Raw genomic sequence first — 24,050 nt, 5'->3', positions numbered from 1 at the left:
AAATAATTTTACTATGGTTGGAAATACACATTCTATTGATAAAAATGGTATAGAATGCAGATAAAAGTTAGGAATTTGTACAGCAAGCATGATAACCACAACACTAGGGAAACGACTAAGAATTTGTATTCACCACTTAAACATTTTTATTTCCATAGAAACAGGCATTCCCGGAGGGATCAGTTCCTATGACTGGCTCAGAAAACCTGACACTGCTTACAGAAGAAGCAGTGTTTAAGGGGAGCAGTCAGAAGACCAACTTGGAAATCTGGCTTTACCCCTTTCCTCCTTTGAAATTTCAGACAAGAGGGTTAACCTCTCTGTGCCTCCCAGTTTATTCCTCTATTATACAAGATTCACGGGACAGGGTCCACCAGGGAGGATTGTCCAATTTAGCAAATAGGCCAAGTGCGGTAGCTCATGCCTGTAATCCCAGCACTTTGGAAGGCCGAGGCAAGTGGATCACTTGAGGTCAGGAGTTTGAGAATGGCCTGGCCAACATGGAGAAACCCAGTATCTACTGAAAATGCAAAAATTAGCCAGGCATGGTGGTGCACATCTGTAATCCCAGCTGGTTGGGAGGCTAAGGCAGGAGAATCGCTTGAATCCAGAAGGCAGATCTTGCAGTGAGCCGAGATCATGCCACTGTACTACAGCCTAGGCGACAGAGCGAGACTCTGTCTCAAAAACAAAAACAAAACAAAACATTAACAAATAAAAATATACAAAAATCAGCTATATTAAAATTTTAAAGAAACAACAAATAATCTTTAGTGTACATCCCATGTAATACCTGTGATATATTTATACAAAAAATATTTATTGTTCATCTATCTGAAATTCAAATTTAACTGGGATTTCTGGCACCTACCTCCAAATAAATGTACATGAAAGGACTTGTTATCCATAAGACACTGCGCACCTGTAAGTTACTATATCATCAAACTCCTCCCTGCAAATATGGGGTACAGGCTTGGAAACTGCACTGCATAATTAATGGTATATCACAGAAGTTCTTTAAGTGTGGACCAAGCATTCCTGTCCCCTTTTCAGGAGGCCTATGAGATCAAAACTATATATACACATATATATTTTAAGAGGTGGGGTCTTGCTATGTCATCCAGATCAGATTCAAACTCCTGGGCTCAAGCAATCCTCCTGCCTCAGCCTCCCAAGTAGCTGGGGCTATAGGCCTGTGCCATTGTGCCCAGCTGCAAAACTATTTCCATAACAATACAACATTATTTGCCATTTTCACTCTAATTCTCTTTCAAGCATACAGTGGAGTTTTTCAGAAGCTACAGAAAGTATGAGATCAAAACCAACTGAATGCAAAAGCAAACATGATAATCTAGCTATCTTCTATTAAGCCAGACATTAAAGAGAGTTTTTATAAAAAGGGTGTAAAATAGTGTTGTTCTTCTCACTAATTTTGGGTAGTTTTGGAAAATGTAGTTATTTTTCATAAAAACAAAATTTATGTCACCGTGAAATGTGATGATTATTGTTAATTTAAATAAATTACTCTTTTTTAAACTTTTATTTACATATCAAATTTCATTACCACATTAAATTTCATTTAATATGGTAAATATAAATAGATATAGCCCCTACCAACAGAAGTTCTTTGGGGTCCTCAATAAATTTTAAGAGTGTAAAGGAGTCCTGATTTCAAAAAGTTGAATCACTGATCCACCACTGTATTCCTGTTGGTATCTCTATTTCCTCACCTGAAAGGGAAAGGGATCTCAAGTACGGATACCCTATATCAAAAGAGAACAAAGAGGAACGCACATCTGGGAGCCAACCTGACAGGGTGCAATACTAGCTCTGACATTTAATAGGCGATGAGGCGCTGTGCAAGTAATTTGTTATGACTCAGTTTTTCAACTGTAACATGGAGATGGTGATAACAATAGTACCTACCTATTAGAGTACTTGTGAGAATTAAGTTAATAGGCATAGAGCTAGAATGTAAGCTATGAGCAGTCAGAGATCCCAAATTCTTTCTTTTTTATTTTATTTTTTTTGAGACAGTATCTCACTCTGTCACCCAGGCTGGCGTGCAGTGGCGTGATCTCAGCTCACTGCAAGCTCTGCCTCCCGGGTTCACGCCATTTTCCTGCCTCAGCCTCCCAAGTAGCTGGGACTACAGGTGCCCGTCACCACGCCCAGCTAATTTTTTGTATTTTTAGTAGAGACGGGGTTTCACTGTGTTAGCCAGGATGGTCTCGATCTCCTGACCTCGTGATCCGCCCGCCTCAGCCTCCCAAAGTGCTGGGATTACAGGCGTGAGGCACCACACCCGGCCTCCAATTTCTTTTGATCAATTCCTGGAACACAGTCGGAACTCAATAAATGTTTGTTGAATAGATAATGCCCTTAGGACAGTAGTTAGCCCTGTACAGGTGTTAGGCATAATTCTGTAAATGTGCTTTTTGATACAAGTTTTCAATAGAACACCTTGGCACAGACAGAGATTTGTGACTGTTTCAGGGACTCATAGGTCAAGGCGTGCTGGGGACGTGCACTGGGAGAACTCACCAAGCTCATTGAGGTAGCCACCATGTTTCCAGTCAGCTGGCAATGTCCCAGTGCAGTCCCCCACAGGGCCTCTCTTCCCAGGGTTCACATTTTTAAGATTCACAAACAGTTGATTGTTTTTTGACTGTTAAAAATATAAACAATGAAAGATTAAAAACAAAATACAATGTGGCACAGCACAGCATTATGGACCTGGGGAAAAGTCCAGGGTACATATTGAGGACCAGTCCTTAGAGGGGGCTAAGCTCAGGGGCTGAGGTGACTGCTTGTAACCTGGTGGGACTTGGAAGCTGGCAGGAGTTCATGTCCTTCAGTCCCAGCTATTCCCTCCACCACCTCAAGATCTTCATTTCACTCTGTCATCCTGTGCCAATTAGACCTTATCTGTATTTATACACATGTAACTTTGAATTGAAAAAAAAAAAAAGAATTCTTGGTCTAAGCCCTCCCATCAAAAATTGTGTTTGTGTAAGTCACAGGTGACTCTTAGCAGTCATCCTAGGCATAAACATGAGGATAACATTATCTGCTTTGCCCTCTTCCCTGAATTTGTATGAGAACAAATAAATTGATGAATGTGAAAGTCTCTGGAGAACATGGAGTGGTATTTAACCATGAGGCACTATAATTAAAATCTATAGCTGCAATAATTAAATTACAACTGGATTAGTTTAATTAACTTGATTTTTTTTCTCTAACAGAGCACTGGAATTAGACAATGGAGATTAGAAATATAATTTGGGTATGATTGGAAGAAAGAAATGTTTGAGATTTCAGAGCATCGTGGGGAAGACCCAGGGGTGACTTGGGTGCTATTAGAGGAACAGCTCTGGGTTCCAGACAGCTCTGTCTCCACCCTCTCTGTGACTCACTTTCCTCATCTGTAAAATCGGCATAATAATCGCTCCATTTATAGGTTTGGTGTGAAGATTAAATGAGTTTATATTTTTTAAGTGATTAGAAATGCTTGGCACATAATATTAGGTTGTTGCTATGTGACCATTGTTGACCTACAAAAATAGCAATTTCATGTGGTTCAACCCAAGTCAGTGCATATTACTGTTGTTGTTACTAAAGCGCAGTTGGCCAGGAAAGGGTACCAGAGAATGGGCAGTCAGAAGAGATGCACTTGGAGATTTTGCCCACGGCTGATTCTGCTATAGGTCTTTATGCTTTTGTTAATGTCATTATGAGTTATTATTTTAAAATCTCATGTAAAATTAGAAACATTTTTCTAAAGCAGTGTAATGGAAACAGTAGATTGTAGAGACAGAGACTTTGACTCACACAGCAGCTGCCACACTCATTATTGGGCGGCTACGTCTGCAAGTAACTTAAACTCCCCACTACTCAGGTTTTCATCAGGAAACTTGAGATTCCCAAGGCACACCCAGAGGACTGTTTAGAGGAATAAATTAGATAATGTATGTAAAGTACCTAGAACAGCCTCTGGTAAACAGCGACCCTCAATACATTCTGATTCCCTTCCTCTCTCCCCGGCCCACTTTCAAAGACTTGAGCCAATTCCTCTCACCTTCGTGACGGTCATCCTATCCCTGTTGTTGACGTGAGGGGATGTGGCACACTGGGTGAGCGTGTGGTAGCTGGGATTGGTAAAGTAGTGGCTATTAGCGTTTCCACCATTGCTGTGAGGAAGGGTTCCTGCAAGAAGGAAGGAAACGGTTAAGGCAGCAGGCTCCCATAAATATGTGTGAAAAAAGGGAATCAAAATAACAGAACAGGCCGGGCGAGGTGGCTCACGCCTGTAATCCCCGCACTTTGGGAGGCCAAGGCGGACAGATGACGAGGTCAGGAGACCGAGACCATCCTGGCTAACACAGTGAAACTCCATCTCTACTAAAAATACAAAAACAAATTAGCCTGGCATGGTGGCGGGCGCCTGAAGTCCCAGCTACTTGGGAGGCTGAGGCAAGAGAATCGCTTGAACCCCGGAGGCGGATGTTATAGTGAGCCGAGATCGCGCCACTGCACTCCAGCCTGGCGACAGAGCGAGACTCGTCTTTAAATAAATAAATAAATAACAGAACAAACGTCTGGACTGCTTCCATATCACAAGCTGGGCAGAATCTCCTCCTGCCTAGCCTACTCAGCAAAGCTTCTTTCTAGAAGCAACAGGCCTCTGCCTTCCTAACTGCCTCCTTGGAAAAGTATGAAAGCTTGTGAACAAATGTGAAACTGAAAAAAACAATCCTTTAAGATCCATAGGAGTGGCTAACTAGGCCTAAATTTAAAATACAGTCAAGCACGCCTTTGCTGACTAAGTGTCACACCTGTATTCTGAGTTCTCGGAAAACCCAGCCCTTTATCTTTGGGTCTTTCAGAGCTCAGCTGAACCAACCAATCAGAGCTTACCTGCCTTGCTAATCAGGGCTCAGCTTTATCAAACGATCAGGGTTCAGCTGTATCAACCAACCAGAACTCAGTTGCACTGACCAATTAGAATTAAACCAGTTTCAATCCTTCACTTGCATAAAAGGGCCTGATTGGAAGCTGGGTGGGGACTTTTGCTATAAAACACAAGCTTTCCCTTTGTTCTCTGAACTGCACCTTCATTTTACACTGGCTGCAACTCCTGGGTTTGCAGACTGTTCACTGGAACAAAATCTCTTTCCTCCAAATTCCTTTTCAGAGAACTTTTGTTCACAGTATCCACCAACAACTGCTCTTTGCTTTGGGGCTTGTAGAGCTGGGAAGGCATCATTTGAAGCTACTCTGCAACTTTCCTTTTTTTAAACACTTGAGTTCTTGACACAATAATTCTGCACTGAAAATGCACTACTATGTAAATCAGCTACTTCTCATATTTCCACAGAATTTTGCAGTTTTAAACATGTAACCAACCAGAAAGCCTTCAATGATCACCCAAAAAGTAATAAAGATTTTAAGCTTTTAAATTCCTCCATGTAAGTGGTTGCTTCCACTGATGATTGATTATAATTTTTTTTTCTTTTATGAGGCATTGTGACAGAACAGAAAAAATCAAGAATTTTCTTAAAGGGCTGCCTTGGTTCTTGCTAATACCAAAAAGCTGTTTCTCGTATAACTTGGTTCCCTCCAGTTAATGATTCGGGTAGGCCTAGGGAGAGGCTGGGAAGCATATAGAAAGTACCCCATTCAGAGACAGGAAAACTGGTCCAGCTCCATAATCTGATCCATGACCTTGGTAAATTCATCATCCTCTCTTCCTCCCCACCCCCCTCACATATGACAAAAGCTTGAGGCTGGATACAAAGCTCCTTATGGATTGAAATTCCATAAATCTAAAGCACAAACAACACAGTGAGCTCAATTTTAAAACCCTCATAGCAAACCACAGAATGACAATTTACTATTGTTGAAATAAAAAACTCATCTCTAGCAATGTATACCTTTTCCACAGAATTATCTCAATGAGAATTGACAGAAACAATGGACTGCACAGCCAAACACCCAGTTTTAAGGAAACAGGGTGAAATTTAACTTTTCAAGAAGCAAAATGCCTCTCCGCTCTTACCTGAAATGGTATAATCTGCATTGATGACCCTCATAGCAGGGGTGTAGGTAACTGCTGGCATGCTTGATTCCTTTCCCTTCTGCTTGTGTCTATAAATAATGAACAATGCCAGTAGGAAGAGAACAACTAGGACAAGAATGATGATGCCCGCAATGGCCCCGATCTGGTAGGAATCAGCAGGGAGAGCAGTACTGGTTCGGCTTAAGCTATTCAGATTTCCAACTATGATAACACCAGCTAGAAAAAGAAAAGAGAGACTTGAGAAAGGATGACAATGTGCTGGATAAATGTTTGATCTCTACTTACAAAAACCTCCTTCTGTGCTAATGCCTCCATATTTTCAGTTCATAAAACATTAATTTGGAAACAGAGCAGGAAGAAAAAGCAAACATTCCTCATTGTCAGATGTTGTCAGCCTATCCATGCCCAGAGAAAGGCTGCTGTAAGCCTCAAAAAGAGACAGAAGCTGGGCACAGTGATGCGTGCCCAGAGTTCCAGCTACTCAGGAGGCTGAGGTGGGAAAACTGATCTAGCCTAGCAGTTAGAGATCAGCCTGGCCAACAAGCAAGACCCTGTCTCTAAAAAAATGTAAAGAAAGAAACAGGATTTTCTAAACCCAAAGAGATTCAACAGTAGGGTTTGAGAGCTTCTTATATATTTCCGATTAAATACTTAGACTGGCAATTAATTTGGGGTAACAATTTATCTAATTTTTATTTTGCTTCATTATTCAATAATAAATAAAGTTTATGCAGAGTTAAATGCTAAATGTCCCAACTGCTTAACCAAATTTTATGTCTATCCTTAGCATTTCTAAGAGTAATCTTCCTTCTAAGCAAGCATAACACCATTATAAATCTAGTCTAAAAACAGGATCTGCCTTTTGCTAATTACAATGGGTCTTTTACCTCAGAAGATATTGTTCTGTTGAAAGTTATTTTCCATGACAGAAAGATTTGTCCTGATAATACCTGATAGCATTACCCTAATACCTTACTCATTAAATTCAAAATTCGGCATTACATAGTTCTTCCTTATGGTCCATCAAGTGAGGACGCTAAAGGCATGGGTTGAGAGTCAAGAAATCTGGCATCTAAAAAAATTGACCTAGATATTCTGAACTTTCCCTTAAGCTTTCAGGCTGCAGTTTTATCATCTATAAATGAGAAAAGAGGCCTCCATGTCACTGCTTCCAGCTCACGTAAACGTTCCTAGGATTTTATGATTCTAAATGCTGGAGGACCTTCTTACAAAACAATATGACCTGAAACACAGACCACCAAGGACAATGTAGTGAGATTACAGCGTATTTGTAATTATGATGCGATCATGAAAGATTGCATTCTATTGTTATGACAGTCAAATGTAAATCATAAGCATGTAAAAGTTATTTTACCACAAAAATTAAATGTTGTAAATATTTACATGGTCTGCAGTTTAAGATGACACCATCTACAACAGTGTATCAATTTTCTAAAGGCTTTTATAGCCCATCTGCTTATTGCCTACCAGGGAGTACCACAAGCAGTAAGAGCTGTGGCTGTCTGCAGGGCACGCTTCAGAACCATCAGAAGCACTTTCTCAAAGTCCCCAACCCCAGAATCAGAATTTCCCAAATGGGACCGTGTACATGACAACTATTCCCAGGTCATTATGACACACTCCTCAATTAAAAACCAGGGGCACAAGTTTTACAAAAAGTTAAACATATGCCTACCATATAACCCAGTTATTCTACTCCTAGGTATTTACCCAAGAGAAATGAAAGCACACTTCCGTGTAAAAACTTGATTCACTCTTGTTCATAGCGGCTTTATCTGTAATAGCCCCAAACTGGAAACAATCCACGTGTCCATCAGCACATGAATAGGGAAATAAATTATAGTATATCCATACAATGGAACACTATTCAGCAATGAAAAGAACTGAACTGTTGATATGTGCTACAACATGGTTCCATTTCAAAATAATTATGCTGAGTAAACAAAGCCAGACCCAAAAGAGTACAATATGATTTCATTTATATAAAATTCTAGAAAATGAAAACTAATCTATACTGACAGAAAAGACATGAGTGATTACCTGGGGCATAACGGGTGGTAGAAGTAGGGAGGGGCATGAGGAAACACATGGTGATGGATATTTCATTTATTATGGTGATGGTTTCATAGGTATATAGACAGTCCAAATTTTATTAAATTGTACACATTAAATAGGTTTTTTTGTGTGTGTATCAATTACACCTCAATAAAGCTGAAAAGAAATTATAGACCCAGTAGGAAGTTCACGAGTTTTGGAATAACAAAAATCTGGCACAAAAGCTATGACATATTCTAGATATTAGCTATGTGACCTTGGGAAAATTACTCGGCCTCTCTAAGCTTTTGCTTCCTTATCCCCAGGAGAGCAACAATAAGGCATTCATCTGGAAATTAAATAAGTAACCAATTATGCCATTTAGAGTTGTGGTGAAGATTATGCTGGATAACACAAGTGAAAATACTTCGCATAGACGGGTACATGCTGCTCACACAGTACTACAAACATTTGTTAGTATCTTTACCTTGATCACATCTCGCTCCCTTCCATCCGGGGCTGCAGTAACAGGTTCCGGTGATGTGGTCGCAGGTGGAGTTGTTCAGACAGTCACATATCTGGCGACAGCCATAACCATACGTTCCTGCAGGGCACTCTAGAGAAGGAAAGTCAAATGTAGCTTTCCAGCCTTGGGAATTTGGAGCAAGGCTGTCTCTTGACTACAAGCCCTGAACATCTAGAGCAAAATCCTTTCAGGGGATTCCTATTGAGGCTGACTTGTACCCCCAAGAGTGTCCCAGAACTGGACGGCATTCCCGGAATCATGGTGGCACTCACAGTCCAGACTGCACATGGCTAGAGCCAGGGCTGCTCAACATTAGAGCTCCTGACACTTTCAGCTGCTACATACCCACCTCTATGATGCGTGTATGGAGAGTCTGTGGAATTCCCATGGAACAGATGAAGATAATCACTAAGGGCAATTTGAGACAAGTCTACCAGGCAAAACTGTGGGCTGAAAGGGGCCTAGACTGAAGAGCATAAACTAAAGATGCTTTCTTGAGAACACATATATTTTACTGTAGGCTCAGGGATCTTCATAAACACACATTCTCAATTGAATTAGCCAGGAATAGGAGAAGAGGCAGACAACAAGTTTTGTTGATTTTCTAGGTAAGAACTTCATTTGCTATGGAGTGGTTCAAACTCTGGATTTTGCTGAAGTCTCGAAGACAAAAATAATGGGATTCTTACAATGTGGTGGTAATAAGAGTTAGGCATGAATTTCAAAGGATAGTGTAAGCATGTTAAATCTAAAAATCTTCGTGACAAAATGTTGTTTTTCATAAAGTTAACAGCAGGGGGCAATGTGCTAGTATTATTAGAATTCCCTGTCAAACACAGGGTTTCTGTTTACAAATAAGCATTGGGAGAAGTCTCCAAAAATAGGGACACTTTAATTTGCTGTTGAGAGTAATCACGGAAGCACTTAAGAGGTTTTCTTATTTAATAAGCCCTTAACCAGTCATCTGGCATTCGAGTAAAATTTTGAACCTATTCTGGTTTCCATGAATATGTTTAGACATTTATACACAGACATACAATATTTATATGCACAAAAGAGGTGTGCATGCAACTGTGTCACTCAGTCAGGATCTGTTTCATGACTCAATGAAACAGTGATGCAAAACTAAAATTGGGCTGTCTGTCTTGAGCTGATTCCTGGATGTCACTTCTGTATATTTGCTAGAAAGAGGATATGCAAAAATACCCTAGGGTTTAGCACATAAGATTGAGGCAACCAGGTTCAAAGTGGCTCTGTGAGGCGCCAGTGGAGTGGAGTGGGGAGGGATGCTTTATTTCCAGAGTCCTGCTATCCTGATCAACCTTTCCAGGCCACACTGCTCCTATGGCCATAATCTTGGCAGATCCTTCCCAAGAGTACAACCTCTGCTAAACAGGAATTGTTCTTCACCTTTTCCTGCCTAAAAGGTTTTATCATAAGAAAGTGGGTCCGATACAGCTCTAAGCCCTTATTTATTGTGAATACTGAATGAAAGTCACAGAGGAAAGGAATAATAAACTAATTTGCAATATTCAATTTTCTTAAGACTAATTTTTTTTTTTTTTTGAGACGGAGTCTCGCACTGTCGCCCCGGCTGCTATGCAGTGGTACGATCTCAGCTCGCTGCAACCTCCGCCTCCCGTGTTCAAGCGATTCTCCTGTCTCAGCCTCCTGAGTAGCTAGGATTGCAGGTGACTGCCACCATGTCCAGCTAGCTTTTGTATTTTTAGTAGAGACGGGGTTTCACTATGTTGGCCAGGCTGTTCTCGAACTCTTGACCTCGTGGTCCACCTGTCTCGGCCTCCCTAAGTGCTGGGATTACAGGCGTGAACCACTGCGCCCGGCCAAGACTAATGTTCTTATAACTCCATGAGTGGATGCATAGATAGTGGGATGGAAATAAAAAATGAGGAGTAATTCCAACAGCATATTCCCCCCTAGTGGGACTTAAAAAAATTTTTAAGGCAGTATGTTGTCTTGAAGGTTGTTAAGACTAAGATGAGAAGTTGTTAATGGAAACAGTATAAAAGTACTATCTAGAGAAGGTTGTTGAAAGGGTGGCAATGTTTGCATGGATTTGTTCCCTCACCAGCAACAGGGGTTGGCCCTGGGCCACCAGCCCTCCTCCCCATCGAATGTACTGTCCTCCAATGTGAGACCCGGGTCCCGCCTCTGCCATGAAGAAAGCTCGACTGGCTCTTTTAAAGCTCTGAGCAGCCACATTCCAAAAATAAGAAAGAGAGGAAGGGAGAGCCCGAAAGAACAGAATGGAAAACTTGAATTCTGTCTTCATTCTTGTAGTCGCACCTCCTCCACCCAGAGCACTGAGTAACCAGCAATGATCCCAGGGAGGCCTGACCTCTGGGAGGGGAAGTCAGTCATGCTGAGAAGTAACCAGCCATCAGCTCAAACAACCTAAGAGTGGTGAATTCTGCCTTAATATTTCCCGGCATCTAGGAAATGTGATCCTAGAGGAAAAAAACATACCACCCAGTGATGCCACACTCTCATACTTACTCTGCTCACAGTGCCGTCCCATAAATCCAGTGCGGCAAGTACACTGCCCGGAGATGTGGTCGCAGTCAGCTCCGTTTTGACATCGGCATATCAGTGCACAGTCTTTTCCATAAAACCCTAGAGGACATCCTGTGGGAGGAGGGAGGACAGCAGGAGTCAAGAGGCTGCTGAAGAGAAACATTTGGAGGCTCGTGCCTCCAACATATTTGTGTTTAAACTTGAATGACACTGAGCCATCAGAGAATACAGTGAATAGTACATATCTCAGCTTGCCACAAGAGCTTCTTTGAAGTCCCAAGACAGGGCTCTTGCAAGGAGGTTGTAATTCATAAGCAGTAGGCAGAAGAGTTTCATTCCTGTCAGTGTAACCATCTGAGGCAAGACTAGTGCCTTCTAAAAAAACATCCCTTCGATCCTGGAAGAATAGGACATTTCCTTTCATTCTTTCACATTTCTACTAGAATCCTAGACTCAAATTCCAACGGACTGAGATGGGTACTTTATATTAAAATTATCTGTATGCTTTTACTTGTAGTACAGAACATCTCTCTATTGTTGCTACTAGCCTTGTCCACTGTATCTGTTATTAACTTAGATAATATCAACTTCCCTGAAGAGGTGTACTGGGATGCTTACCTTAAAAAACAATTATACTTCACAGGTGCTTTGTAAAAAGCAATAAGCCTTCACACTGCTGCATAATTTTCAATGCTGAGACTGGAGACTCTCTTGAGCTAAAGACACCCCCAAATTCTGTTGGCTTACGTGCGCTGGCAGCTGCCCTGCAAGAGTGTCTTGGGGATCTCTGGCGTGATGAAAGATTCAATGCAGGCTGATTCAATGGTTGTTTCCAAATATTACATATGCTTTTCATTTTCTCATTTTCTTATGGAACTTTCAAGAAGCAGAGGCAGTGCCCAGATGCCAGGACGCACTGATGACCCCCTGCTGTCATGCATTTATTTAGCACCTACTCTATGCCAGATTCTTTTCATGCATTCTCTTGTTTAATCTTTACAGCAGGCCAGAAATGCAGGGATGGATATTCCCATCCTGTAGACAGGAACTAAGCCCCAAGTACCCTAAGTCACACAGCTGGCAACTGGCAGGGCCATGATTCAAACGCAGGGAGGTCTGGCTCTGGACCCCATGTTGCTCCCACTATATCATGTTACTTGCACTTGAAAAAGGGTTCTCTGTTTGAAGCACGTTCTAATTTTAGAATTATAAATAATATCTTACAAGTACCTTTCTCTAAGAAGTTAAACAATATTTATAGATATACGAGCTCTGAAGAATATGCTTGGGCCAGTCACCTTCCTTGCCAATTATCCTTTTCAAATCTTGGTTCAAGGTCTACATTCTCTTCTAGAAAGTTTCTAAAGACTTTTTCAGCCATTCTTTAATTACGTACTCTAATTAGTATTAAATAGGAATTGCTTAATTTCAGACCCATCTTTCCTCCTCAGCTTCTTGCTATTATTTTAAAATATATGCTATTATTAGTACTTAATCATAACACATGCCTTCCTGTCTTGTCTCCTTTATTCAACCGAAGGTAAGAAGGCAGAGAATAATCTTCCTTCCCCACTGATGCTCAGCTTTGGAGTAAGTACTTTGCACATTATATCCTATCATGCTAAAAGCCTTATGGAAGAAAAAATGGTTAGGATGCTATGAAATACAAAATGGGGAAAAGAACTAGAGCAGTGGCTCTCAAAGCATGGTCCTAGGCTGGCATTACTACCAGTTGATAAAAATGGCAATTCTCAGGTGCCAGTCCAGACCCACTGCTCCGGCTCTCTGGGATGGGACCAGCTTCTGTGTTTGTTGTGTACTCCAGGTGATTCTGAAGCTTGCTACAGTATAAAAACCATGGAACTCCACCTTTTCCAGGAGCACACATTAAATCAGGCAGTCAGGCTTGTTGTCTTCACTACCTTTCTAATCTTTATATCCTAACTTTTGTGCTGTTAGAATAAAGAATTGAGAATTTGATCCATGTAAATATGGTTTGGTTAAAGGAGAGAAGAGAAATAACTCGCACACCATCACACAGCATTGCTCCACCTCAGTGTCCTGATAGAACCTAGAGAGAATACTTGGAATGTAGTAGCTCTTAATCACTTAGAGAAATTTAGATGTCTACAGGTCGTTAGGAGAGGGAAGTACTCCAACCTCAGGGACCTTTTTTGAGTTCCAGTCACTCATGAGGAGGGTGAGGCTGTTTCCTCCTCGGACGAGGCTCCCCTTGGTGAGCCTCAGAAGGCTTGTCACTTACTCTGAGTGCAGTAGAGCCCTGTCCAGCCAGGAGTGCATTTACATTCCCCATCGTAGGCACTGCAGAAAGCTCCATTGTGGCAGTTGCAGGTGTGGATGCAGTTTGGGCCCCAGTGGGCAGGTGGACATGCTGAAATTACAGGTGTGGAGAAGTCCATCAGAGCTCTGAGGCCAATACCAAGTAGGGAGAATTCCATCCACCCCTACACATCTCCCTGCATGTGAGAGGTTAGCAGTGTACATTAGGACTAAGAAAGCACGCTGCTCTGAATTCTGCATCAAATCCCAGATGGCCATGCCGACTTCAACAATGACTGTCATTACTGACATATGTATTCATTTACAACTGCAGAGTGAGGTGGCTGGGGCAAAAATCACCTCAAGTTTACAGATTCATTTATTAAACAGACACACATTCAACACCTATTATGTACCCAACACTCTTCCAGGCACAAGGAAGATAGCAGAGGACAAGACAAAGTCCAAACCATCCTCTGGAAGCTTGTATTTTGGTAAGGGAGGCAGGTAAACCAATCAACCAACCAAACAACCAACCAACCAACCAAGTGAAAAATCAATGGTGGTAAGTATTATGAAAAAAACATAAAGAGGACAAGGAAGACAATAATTTTGGGAGCTAGTTCTCTGAGGAAGGCCTCTGTGAGGAGAGGACATTTGAGCAGAGATAAGGTGTGGAAAATGACTTGACTCAAGAGAGGTTAAAGGACCGAAGGCCATGTAGCTCATGTTCACAATTTCTAAATCCTGTACTCTTCAGTCTACTCTAGAGTTGCCACTTTAGGCTTCTTTTAAATATTGAGGTTCCCAGCGGTATGTAAAAATTGGTTTCCTTGTAAAAACTCTTAATTGGAAGACGCAGAAAATCATACAATTAAATCATTAGGGGTCACTGCCGATTGAAGAGACATCAGAAAGTCAGATAAAGTATCTGTGAAATAATAACATGATATCAGGGGGTAAAATAATTTCATTGACAAAAAATACTTTTTATTCATATTAATACTTCAGGAACATAATTGCATAAAAGGAGGACCGCCTGTAATTTCTATATGGCTACCCCGTAGGGAATGTGGACCAATAAAGACAATCAATAATACATATGAAGTAACTTTATAAATGAAAAAAAATTCTTCCATAATTGTGTGCACTGTTTTTGTCCAAGAGCAAGGGGAAAATACTAGCTGACACTTGAGGTCTCGAGTGAGCATTAGAACACATTTTCTAAGTACAACACCCTCATTTTACAGCTGAAGAAACTGAGGCCACAAAAGGTTAATAGTGACTCGTACAAGGTCACACAGATTAATAACAATATTTGCTATTTGTTAGACAAATACAGCTTCCCTCTTTTAAAGCCACAGTGAGACTCAGTGAAAACTATTGCAGTGTCTAGCCCGTCTGATGCTCAGGGAAGCACTCTTTACCTAAAGCAACCTATTCCTTAGATGATATTTAATCAGCTTTTGTAAACCCATTTATGTTCACGATATAGTTTTCTGAAGTAACCCACTGCCATTAGGTTTTTCTCCCTATATTTGTTATGATCAGAGAATGGGAATAAGCATTACTCAACTTCATATTCCCAAAAGGTAAATGTAGAGATAGTGCTTTAAAAAATCATTTTCCCAAAGACACCTGCCCCTTTAAATGTACCCCTTTAAGTTTTCAAAGTCTGTGTTTTCACTGTGAAGGACTTTGCTCTCTTTAGACAGGCTCACAATCAGCCAGAAGAAATATGAAGATGGTTCCATAGAGTCCATAAGGGAATCAATGAAATCAATGATCCCCAGGAGAAGCAAAGGCTTTTGCCAAATAAATCAGCTTCCTGTGGAGTGATTATCGGGGCAGGCAACACTATAGTCTCCATTCATAGTTGTGTTTCTATTTTTGTTCCTTTCAGCACATTCCTCCTCCAAATGAGGAAGGGACAAATTTCCAAAATAAAGACTGCTTTTCAAAGGAGCAATATAAATCAATCATTTTATGACAATGATATTGGACCTTTTACTCTTCCCAAATCCTGTTTTTCAGTATCTATTTATCAATCTGTCCATATCCCCAGCTATCCGTCACAGCCCTTGCAACACATGTAGATTTAAACAGACTGATTTCTTCTGAAGTGATGCCCCCAGAATGCAGTGAAATCACATCGCATAACACTTCCTTCACCAAAGAGCTACACTTCTGAGATTTATTAGCTCTGTTCTCTTATTCCTAAAAAATGGGGTACAGCCTGGACTACTAACGGAAAAAATTAACATTCAGAAAAAAGTCTTCCAGCAAAAAACATATTGCTCATCAATTAGTATTTGCAGGTTGCTTGTAACTGTGAGGTTTGAATTAAATTATCAATAAAGCACCATGTAAAATGACTGCACACAGTAATTCTTTGATTTATGTGCATGATGGGGGAATTCAATATAAACTGAGAGTGTTTCATAAAATTTATAATGAATGAAACCAGATTACCCCATACATATGCTATTCCTTGGTCAAAAGTTGAATACTTTTAGACATTGCCCTGACCCTTTCAAAACATTCATGAATGACTTATAGTCAATGTCATTTTTTTCATGACATGGGTGCTCTAAGAGTCATCTATATAGTCCCTCATAGGGTCACACAATTCCTGTCTGAAATCCAGTGGTGTGGAAGGCACTTGGGTGATGCCAACGTGAAGGTAAGCATATTAGGTGAGCAGTTCACTCTGGTTCCCAATAGGTTTCTAAGGCTCACATCATTTAATTCCATTTTTTCTTTCTCTGTAATTAACTCTCCAGATAAACACAAAATGAAGACATAAACTTCTAAATACGGCTGTTTTGCTTTATATCAATGGACGATGAATCACTGAAAAGTGGATAAGCAAAATGTTACATATTTAGGTTCTTTCCAAGACATTATTTGGATTAAACACAGGACCATTGCATAGAGGTCTTAATGGGAAAAAAAAAAGAATTAAAAAAAAGGAATTTAAAGTAGAATGTGTCTTTTAATTAGTCATATATTCTTTCTTGATTATATAAAAACACTCATACTTCAATCCTAAAGAATCTGAAAACAAACAAATAAGAACAGTTGATTAATTGTTCTCAAACAAGACTTACGTTGAGAGCAGTCACTGCCGATCCAACCGGGATAACACTGACAAGATCTGTCAATGGGGTTACAGGTTCCGTTGTTGGTGCAGGTACAAATGCCTGCACAGTTTTTCCCAAATCTGCCACTGGGACACACTGTGAATAAGCTATAGGTCAGTAACTCACAATCACAACCCCTCTCACAGAACCCTAGAATCTTAGCACCGGAAATGACTTTAAAGTTCACAGGCCCAGCTGCTCATTGGTATCTATCTCTGCTCAACAGCATCCCTCGTCTTGAATGGGCTCATTTTTACAAATCCATGAAGCCAAAGATTCTCATTATGGCATCACAAACCAGGGGACATCATTGTACTTCTAGAAATCTGACTTCACGACTTCTTGTTCTGGGAGTCAAACATCCTTTCTCATATTGATTGTTTATGGGACGATGTGTCCAGCTAAAACTGAAGAGTAGCACAACTCAAGAATAAAAACGTTTTGCTGGAGTGGCAAGCCAGTTTTTCCAAAGCTCAAAGTCCTATCTGAGAAGCTGCAGACACAGCATAGCAGAAGACATTCCCAGCAGACAGCTGAAAACATGGCCTTCAGGAAGGCCAAGGGGAGGCCTGAGGACAGGGCGTGCTCATCACCACCCAGCTGTCCGGGATGCTTCGTGCCTTACCTTCGTTGCAGAGGGCACCTGTGAAGCCAGGCAAGCAGTCACACAGGCCGGTGATGTGGTGGCAGGGCCCGCTGCTATGAACACACTGTGGGCATGTCTGGCTGCAGCGATGCCCATAAAAACCAGGGGAGCAGACTGAAAATAGAAGGGAAATCAGCAGTTATCCTTCTGAGATGCGTCTCTCTTGCATTCCAGATTGGGATCTAGTTAAAGTTTTAGAGGTTAAAAAGCAAAACCTTAAAAAAAAAGTAAGAACGATACGGAGAATTTTCCAAGTAGAAAACAAGAACAACGAAGGAACAAAGGAACTCTTTTTTTTTTTTTTTTTGACGGAGTCTCGCTCTGCCACCCAGGCTGGGGTGCAGTGGCCGGATCTCAGCTCACTGCAAGCTCCGCCTCCCGGGTTCACGCCATTCTCCTGCCTCAGCCTCCCAAGTAGCTGGAACTACAGGCGCCCGCCACCTCGCCCGGCTAGTTTTTTGTATTTTTTAGTAGAGACGGGGTTTCACCGTGTCAGCCAGGATGGTCTCGATCTCCTGACCTCGTGATCCGCCCGTCTCGGCCTCCCAAAGTGCTGGGATTACAGGCTTGAGCCACCGCGCCCGGCCTAAAGGAACTCTTTAATAAGGAAAAGAAGTCACTAAACTCTGAGTTTCTTGCGAGCAAGCAAATGTCTTAATCTTCTTTATTTTCCCACTTAAGGCCCCAATTAGCTTAAGGTTTGGCATAAAGCAGGGGCTCCAGAAATTTTCATTGAATAAAGAAATTAAAAAATTGTAATACTAATAAGTCTCAAATAAGCACTCTCAAACTATTTATTGATCCTTTATTCTTTAAGAGTCATTACTGGCAATAAAAATAGATCGAGAGTCAAAATTTGAAAGTTTTTCCTCCTCAAAATGGTCCAGGTTAATGACTGTAGTCGAAAAGTGATGAAGCAAAATGCTGTATACTTAAGTTGTTGCCAATATATTATTCAGTTTTAAATATAGGATAACTGCATAGAATTCTTATGGGGGAAAAGGCAATTTTAAAAATTAGAATAGTGTAACTTATAATTAGTCACATATTCTTTTTTGATTGCATTCACTAAAAGATTAAGTAAACTCTTATGGATCCTTCTCTAACTCAGAAGTCTTAAGGACCAATGTCAACAGTCTCCTTTTTCAACTTTGCAATTCCATTTTCCCCATAGCACTGATTTTAAGACTACTAGCAGGATGAATGATTTGCCTCAAGGTTTGGCTGATGTTGACGTCTGGTAATTGAGGTAAGGCCAATGCCAAATTGCTAAATAAAATATTTACAGGTCAATGAATTTCTAGAACACCATTTGCAAGCTTTCAGGAAGGATGAAGAAATATATCCTGATGGTTGTGCCAATGAGGCAATGAAGTAATTATTGAGAAGAAATGGTTAAATCCCCATCTGTTAGGTTAGTTCTGAAGGCTGGAAAGAATGAAGCTCTTGGGGAAGTGCTCTTAACACAGTTCTGCAAAGGACAAGTGAACCATTACACTCTCTTTTGCCTTCAAGTGCAACAGGATATCACTATAAACTGAGAGGTAGGACAGAGATCATTATTCTGTACATGGTGCCCAGGGAAGGGAAGGTGGAAATTACTGCCTAATGAGACACTTACTCCTCTGACAAGTGGTGCCGCGGAAGCCTGGTGCACACTCGCAGATGCCATCGTCAGGGGAGCACGAAGCCCCATTTTTACAGTAGCAGGGCAGGGAGCAGTTGGGGCCCCAGCGTCCCTCAGCACACACGCTGTCACAGTGGACACCTGTAATAATGCACATGGGGCAAGGCTGAGTGAGAGGCGGTGTGGAACTTCCGCAGATACTAATTCAAAGATGAGGACTAAGCTCACAGTACTAAACCTGAGGATCACGAGCAGCAATGAATGGCGAGTTATCACCTTATACACATCAGTACACAGTATCATCATAACATTAAAATAATACCCAGAACAATTTTCTATGGAGTCACGAAGAAGGAATAGCACACTTTTGTTATACTGATTTTTATTCTTCAGGAGGAGGGAGCAAAGTGGAAGCCCAAGGGCTCTGTCTATTGCAAGTAAAATTTATCAACAATACGATATATTTTAGCCTTGGTGACTTCCTCCTCCTCCTTCCATTCTTTGTTTTCATAGAGAAATAAAGTGTAAAAGGATAAGGCAATGCACAGTTCCATAAAATGTTTTACATAAAGAAAACCCTCCCCTGGATTAAACAAATAAACATAATCTTAAAATAACTTGATGGTGCATTGTGCAGAACAGAAAGATGTACTGACACGTGCCACCAAATTCCTCCTTAAAAATCTTATCTGACATTGGAGAGATATTGGCAGAATATCACAACTGACATTATTTGTAGCTGTTGTCTATGCTATCCATTATTATGAAACTGTATGCAGGTGTTTAACTCTCATTTTAAGTATTGAGAAACTTTAGAATTAACAACAACAACAAAAAAAATGCCAAAAGGAAACAGAGAGGAAAGCCAAGCTTGCAAAAATATATCTAAAACCAGGTTTTATTTGAGATAAATAAAAGTCTCTTCTGTATATTCATATTGGAAATACAATAGGGGCCTCTTTCTTGCCAGAATTCTTCACAACTCAAAGAAATCCTCTTCACATTGAAAGGCAATAAGTAATAATTAGTAGTGAACTGGCAGTTGCTGGCCTCAGAGCAAATGAAAACACATTAAAAGCAAGCACACACACCCTCCCGGATTCCAGAATACTAACAACCACCCAGCACCACGATGCTGAGACGGTCATGTCTTGTGTTACAGTTCTGACTTCTAAAGTAATCAGGCAAAAAGTCACCACAGTCTGAACCTTAATATGGAAGCAGTCCCAAACTATAACATGAATGTTGCTAATTGGTACGCCATTCCTGGTGAACACCGGAATAGCAGAATAGCAAGAAGATCCACTGTTTACTCTTTCTGTTTTTTCCTTCTGAAAGTCTCCCACACGGTAAAGGCCATTAAGCAGCAAGAAAGCACGCAGACCTCATTGTGTCTAGCTTGACTTTGATTTCATTTGGACCGTGGGCTGAAGAAAGGAAACCAGGTCTGTTCATAAACCAATTGGAGTTTACATATTTCCCACAGAATAAAATATGAAATCTGGGCCTACTACGTTGATTTTTTTCTTGCAATCATGAATATATTATCTTTTTTTTTTTTTTCAAATCTCTTTTGAAAAACTGAGATGAAATTGCAAACTCTACCCTCCCCAAACGTGATACATCAGCCACAGAATCTTACCTGGAATTTATATCCACACCTATACTAGGCAGAAGCATCAAACATATTAAGCAGTAAACTACTTCAAATTAAGTCTGCAAACCTAAACTTTGTTTTGTGAATTTAAAGAAAGTACCAACAAGGGTAACCTGCTAAATGCTTCACTCTCAATTCAAATTCAGGTCCTAGACTCTGACCGTGAGCCAAGACTCCTGCTTAACAACAGCTAAGATGGGGACACCTGTTTATCACAGAGACTTAGACAACAAATCCAGGGCATTTTGGTCTGGAGCCATCAAGGCAAATCCCAGTGAAGATTTCGAAGAAGTGGAAGCTGAGTAATTATCTGGTTAATCTAACTGATCATCATCCTGAAAAATTAGTCCTGATTTTTTATGCTTTTTTGTTAGGGTGGGGACTTGGGGGAGACATAAGATTTAGCCATTTATGATGACTTAGTTTATCAACTATTTGCCAAATCACTACTTCAAATTACACTTAATAAATTCAGTTAAGATGGAATGGAGTACACTTTAAGTCAAAAGTATATGCTGCTTTTTTATAACATAGGTTATCATGATTTACGTATAGCTTAGCCCATTCTCAATCTGAGCATGTTAAGAAAAACGACTACAGGCCAGATAGGCAAATCTGAGTAAAGAGATCCTTTCTTTCATAACTGATTCCTCTTCCCTTAAGAGGTTTGTTTAGCTGATTAGCCTAGCCATCAGTCATAATCAACTATATCCTGGTAATGTTTGTATAAGTAACAAGGCCCACCCTATAGCAAGAAGATCAACTGCAGACATAAGCTTGTTTCATATGGTTTACCCATCATTTCATTTCCAGAGAATCATAGCAAAGTCTATAGATCATTGATCAAACCTTCTGTGTCCAATCATATAAGCATCTTTCAACTGTCTCAAGCTTACTTGAAAATAACTTTTATCTTAGAATTGCAAAGAAATGTTTCCTTTGAATATAAATTATAAAAATTCTATTACCAACCCCCTCCTAAAAAATTCAAGTCCTTTTATTTTACTCTATCATCAGTAAAAAATGAGTCAGCATTTTGCAGATACTAATGCCTAATCTATGTGAAGATAAATATCAAATATGTCTCAGTTAGGGGGCAATTCCAGGGAAAGGTGTGGAGTTCTCTTTCCTCCTCTTGCTGCACCCTCTTCTCCTATTGCTGCTTCTGCCCTTCTGGTCCTCTGTGCCCTCCTGGTTATTTTTCCCTTCATCTTACAGTCAGAAAAGGACAAGATACATTTATTATTGGTGAGTAGTACCTTCTCTGGAGAATATTGATATTCTAAGACAGCATGCATTCTAAAAGCCTAAGAAATAAATATCTAATTGTGGAATTTCGGGCAGTAAGTATCACGAAGAGAGTGTTGGGTAACTGTTTCTCTAAGTCGCACCAGGTATATGACTGCTGATGTGACTTCCATGTAAGGATAATCCTGAAATGAAATATTCTCCAGGATGAAGAGTTGTAAATTTTGCTTTAACCATTATTTCTGTCTCTCTGTGTGTACATGTGTATTATTTATATTTATCTCCACTTATTTTCTGCCAACTTTGCTAGAGTCCTACAAAACATCTTTTTGTTTCCTTGTTTATCAAAGGCAGAAAAGGAAACCCAACTCAGCAAACATTCAAGGGATCTGGCCAGCTACTGGCTTGCTGGTGAGAAGTTTTCTTAAAAATGTAACTCCAGGGTGATAATGACTACAGAACAGGCACACCCCGCTCTGCCTGGGGAGCATGATCAGGAACAGAGGTAGCTTGTGAAGGGAGAAGAGGACTGTAGGCTAAAGGAACACTGGCCGCAAGGCTCAGAAGCCCAAAGAAGTGTCTGTCCTTTGGGAATTGCAAGTGTTGGGTACAGCTGAAACTCAGGGGCTGGGGGGGGCAGGTGAGGTATCTGGGCAGCCAAGCGGTGGCCACATTGAGTTGAGCCAACAGTGCCATGCTATAGAGTGTGAACCTCCCGCTGCTGTTAACAGGGACCAAATGAACAATTTTAAGAAGGAAGGAGCATAACTAAATTTGCGCTTTATAGGAGGACAGAAGATGGCCTGAAGATGTTGAGCCTGGGAAGAAAGAAAACCTGTCAGGTGCTCTTTTACCTGGGGAACCCCAAATGGGGGTAAAAAAATATGATCAAAGTGACAAGGCATGAACCTAAGTCAATGTCAGCACAGATGCAGGGGAAGATGAATTCTGGAGAGATATAGAAGAAAATGCAGATGACGACTCCCCTCCAATTCTCCACCAAAGGTAATTAATTCTGGCAGCTCCCTGAGGGAGAGACAATGCCTGTTTTTGCTCACCATAGCACCTAGCACATGGGAGGTGTTAAATAAATATTTGTTGAATGAATCAATAAGCATAATTCCTCTTTCCTATATGATATTCAGGACCACTTTCCAATGGGATGGAGCAACCACATCATTCTTTGCTTTCCTGAATAAGTCTTCACTCAAACCAGGAAGCCCAACATATTTATAGGTTGTGACCCTTCCCTGCTAAGGAGGTGGAGATGTCTGCCTTGCTTATTTTTGAGCAAATATGCATTTGGGGGCTCAGGTCTGTGGTTTTACATGTAAGCCCAGATTATTAGGCCATAAAAGAATTATATGACATCTTACGGAAATTCCTTCAGAAGTTTTAGCAAAAAATAGATAAAAACTTGAATAGTTCAGGAAACAACTTCCTAAAATATTGGGAAGAAGGGGCAAAATGGGAAGGGGGTAGGTTTAAATCTGCAGCCATCTCTGGTTCAATGGGAGCATTTCTTTTCTGATAAATGTACTAATGCTGATAAGGAGATCTGTAAGGGACTGTTTTTGCCAGGACTGAGGACAAAGAGCTCTTTGATAGCCTTCACAAGTTGCTAGGCAATGGCTGAATGATCGTGATAAACTTCAGCTAAGCAGCTCTAAAGAAATGTTCGTGCAATTAATGCCTGATGCATTATGCCAGCGGCCTCAATGTGAAATCAGCATTCACTGGGCATTTGTGATTGCATGAATGCAGTAAATAAATCATCTGGGGTGTCATTCTTTCCCCTCTCACAGATATAACCCCAAATCCCTGTCTTACTTAATTGCTTATATTCCTTATGCCAGTATTCCAATATTTGGAGCAATAGTGAATGAAGAAAATTATTTTGATTCAATGTCTAACTCCTAGGCAACAAGCTATTAAACGTATATTAGAGCAAAGAGAGATATTTGTTAATAATAATTGGGCTTGGTAATTATAAGATGGAAGAAATACAGTATTTAGTCACAACACATTTTCTGCTTTTCTAATCCTTTGACCAACAAAGCAGTGATGTAGTGTAGTGTAGTGTAGTGTAGTGTAGTGTAGTGTAGTGTAGTGTAGTGTAGTGCAGTGCGGTGTGGTGTAGTATAGAGAAGTTATTCACTGGTATATCCATCTCTGCCGATACAGTGTCTGTCTTGATGCAATGTGAGCTTCTGCAGGATGGGAGTTGGCATCACTTCCTCTCCATGTTTCCAGC

General features: G+C 40.6%; 1 protein-coding gene across 6 annotated transcripts in view; it reads right to left on the bottom strand.

Annotated features, from left to right (window-relative positions):
• MEGF10 (multiple EGF like domains 10) overlaps positions 1 to 24,050 on the bottom strand; it is a 404,496-nt gene that overhangs the window by 10,183 nt on the left and 370,263 nt on the right. For all 6 annotated transcript variants that reach the window (XM_045394871.3, XM_065546702.2, XM_073994145.1 and 3 more), the window contains 9 exons: positions 18,886 to 19,032; positions 17,244 to 17,378; positions 16,586 to 16,714; positions 13,459 to 13,587; positions 11,178 to 11,306; positions 8,622 to 8,750; positions 6,059 to 6,295; positions 4,079 to 4,206; positions 2,545 to 2,668 (listed from right to left, as the gene is read on the bottom strand). In XM_045394871.3, the coding sequence (XP_045250806.2) occupies positions 2,545 to 2,668; positions 4,079 to 4,206; positions 6,059 to 6,295; positions 8,622 to 8,750; positions 11,178 to 11,306; positions 13,459 to 13,587; positions 16,586 to 16,714; positions 17,244 to 17,378; positions 18,886 to 19,032 (1,287 nt within the window). The remainder of the gene's footprint in view (positions 1 to 2,544; positions 2,669 to 4,078; positions 4,207 to 6,058; positions 6,296 to 8,621; positions 8,751 to 11,177; positions 11,307 to 13,458; positions 13,588 to 16,585; positions 16,715 to 17,243; positions 17,379 to 18,885; positions 19,033 to 24,050) is intronic.

Source organism: Macaca fascicularis, chromosome 6 (genome assembly GCF_037993035.2).
Source record: "Macaca fascicularis isolate 582-1 chromosome 6, T2T-MFA8v1.1".
Classification (NCBI taxonomy): domain Eukaryota; kingdom Metazoa; phylum Chordata; class Mammalia; order Primates; family Cercopithecidae; genus Macaca; species Macaca fascicularis.
This window is presented reverse-complemented; position numbering and strand designations above follow the sequence as displayed.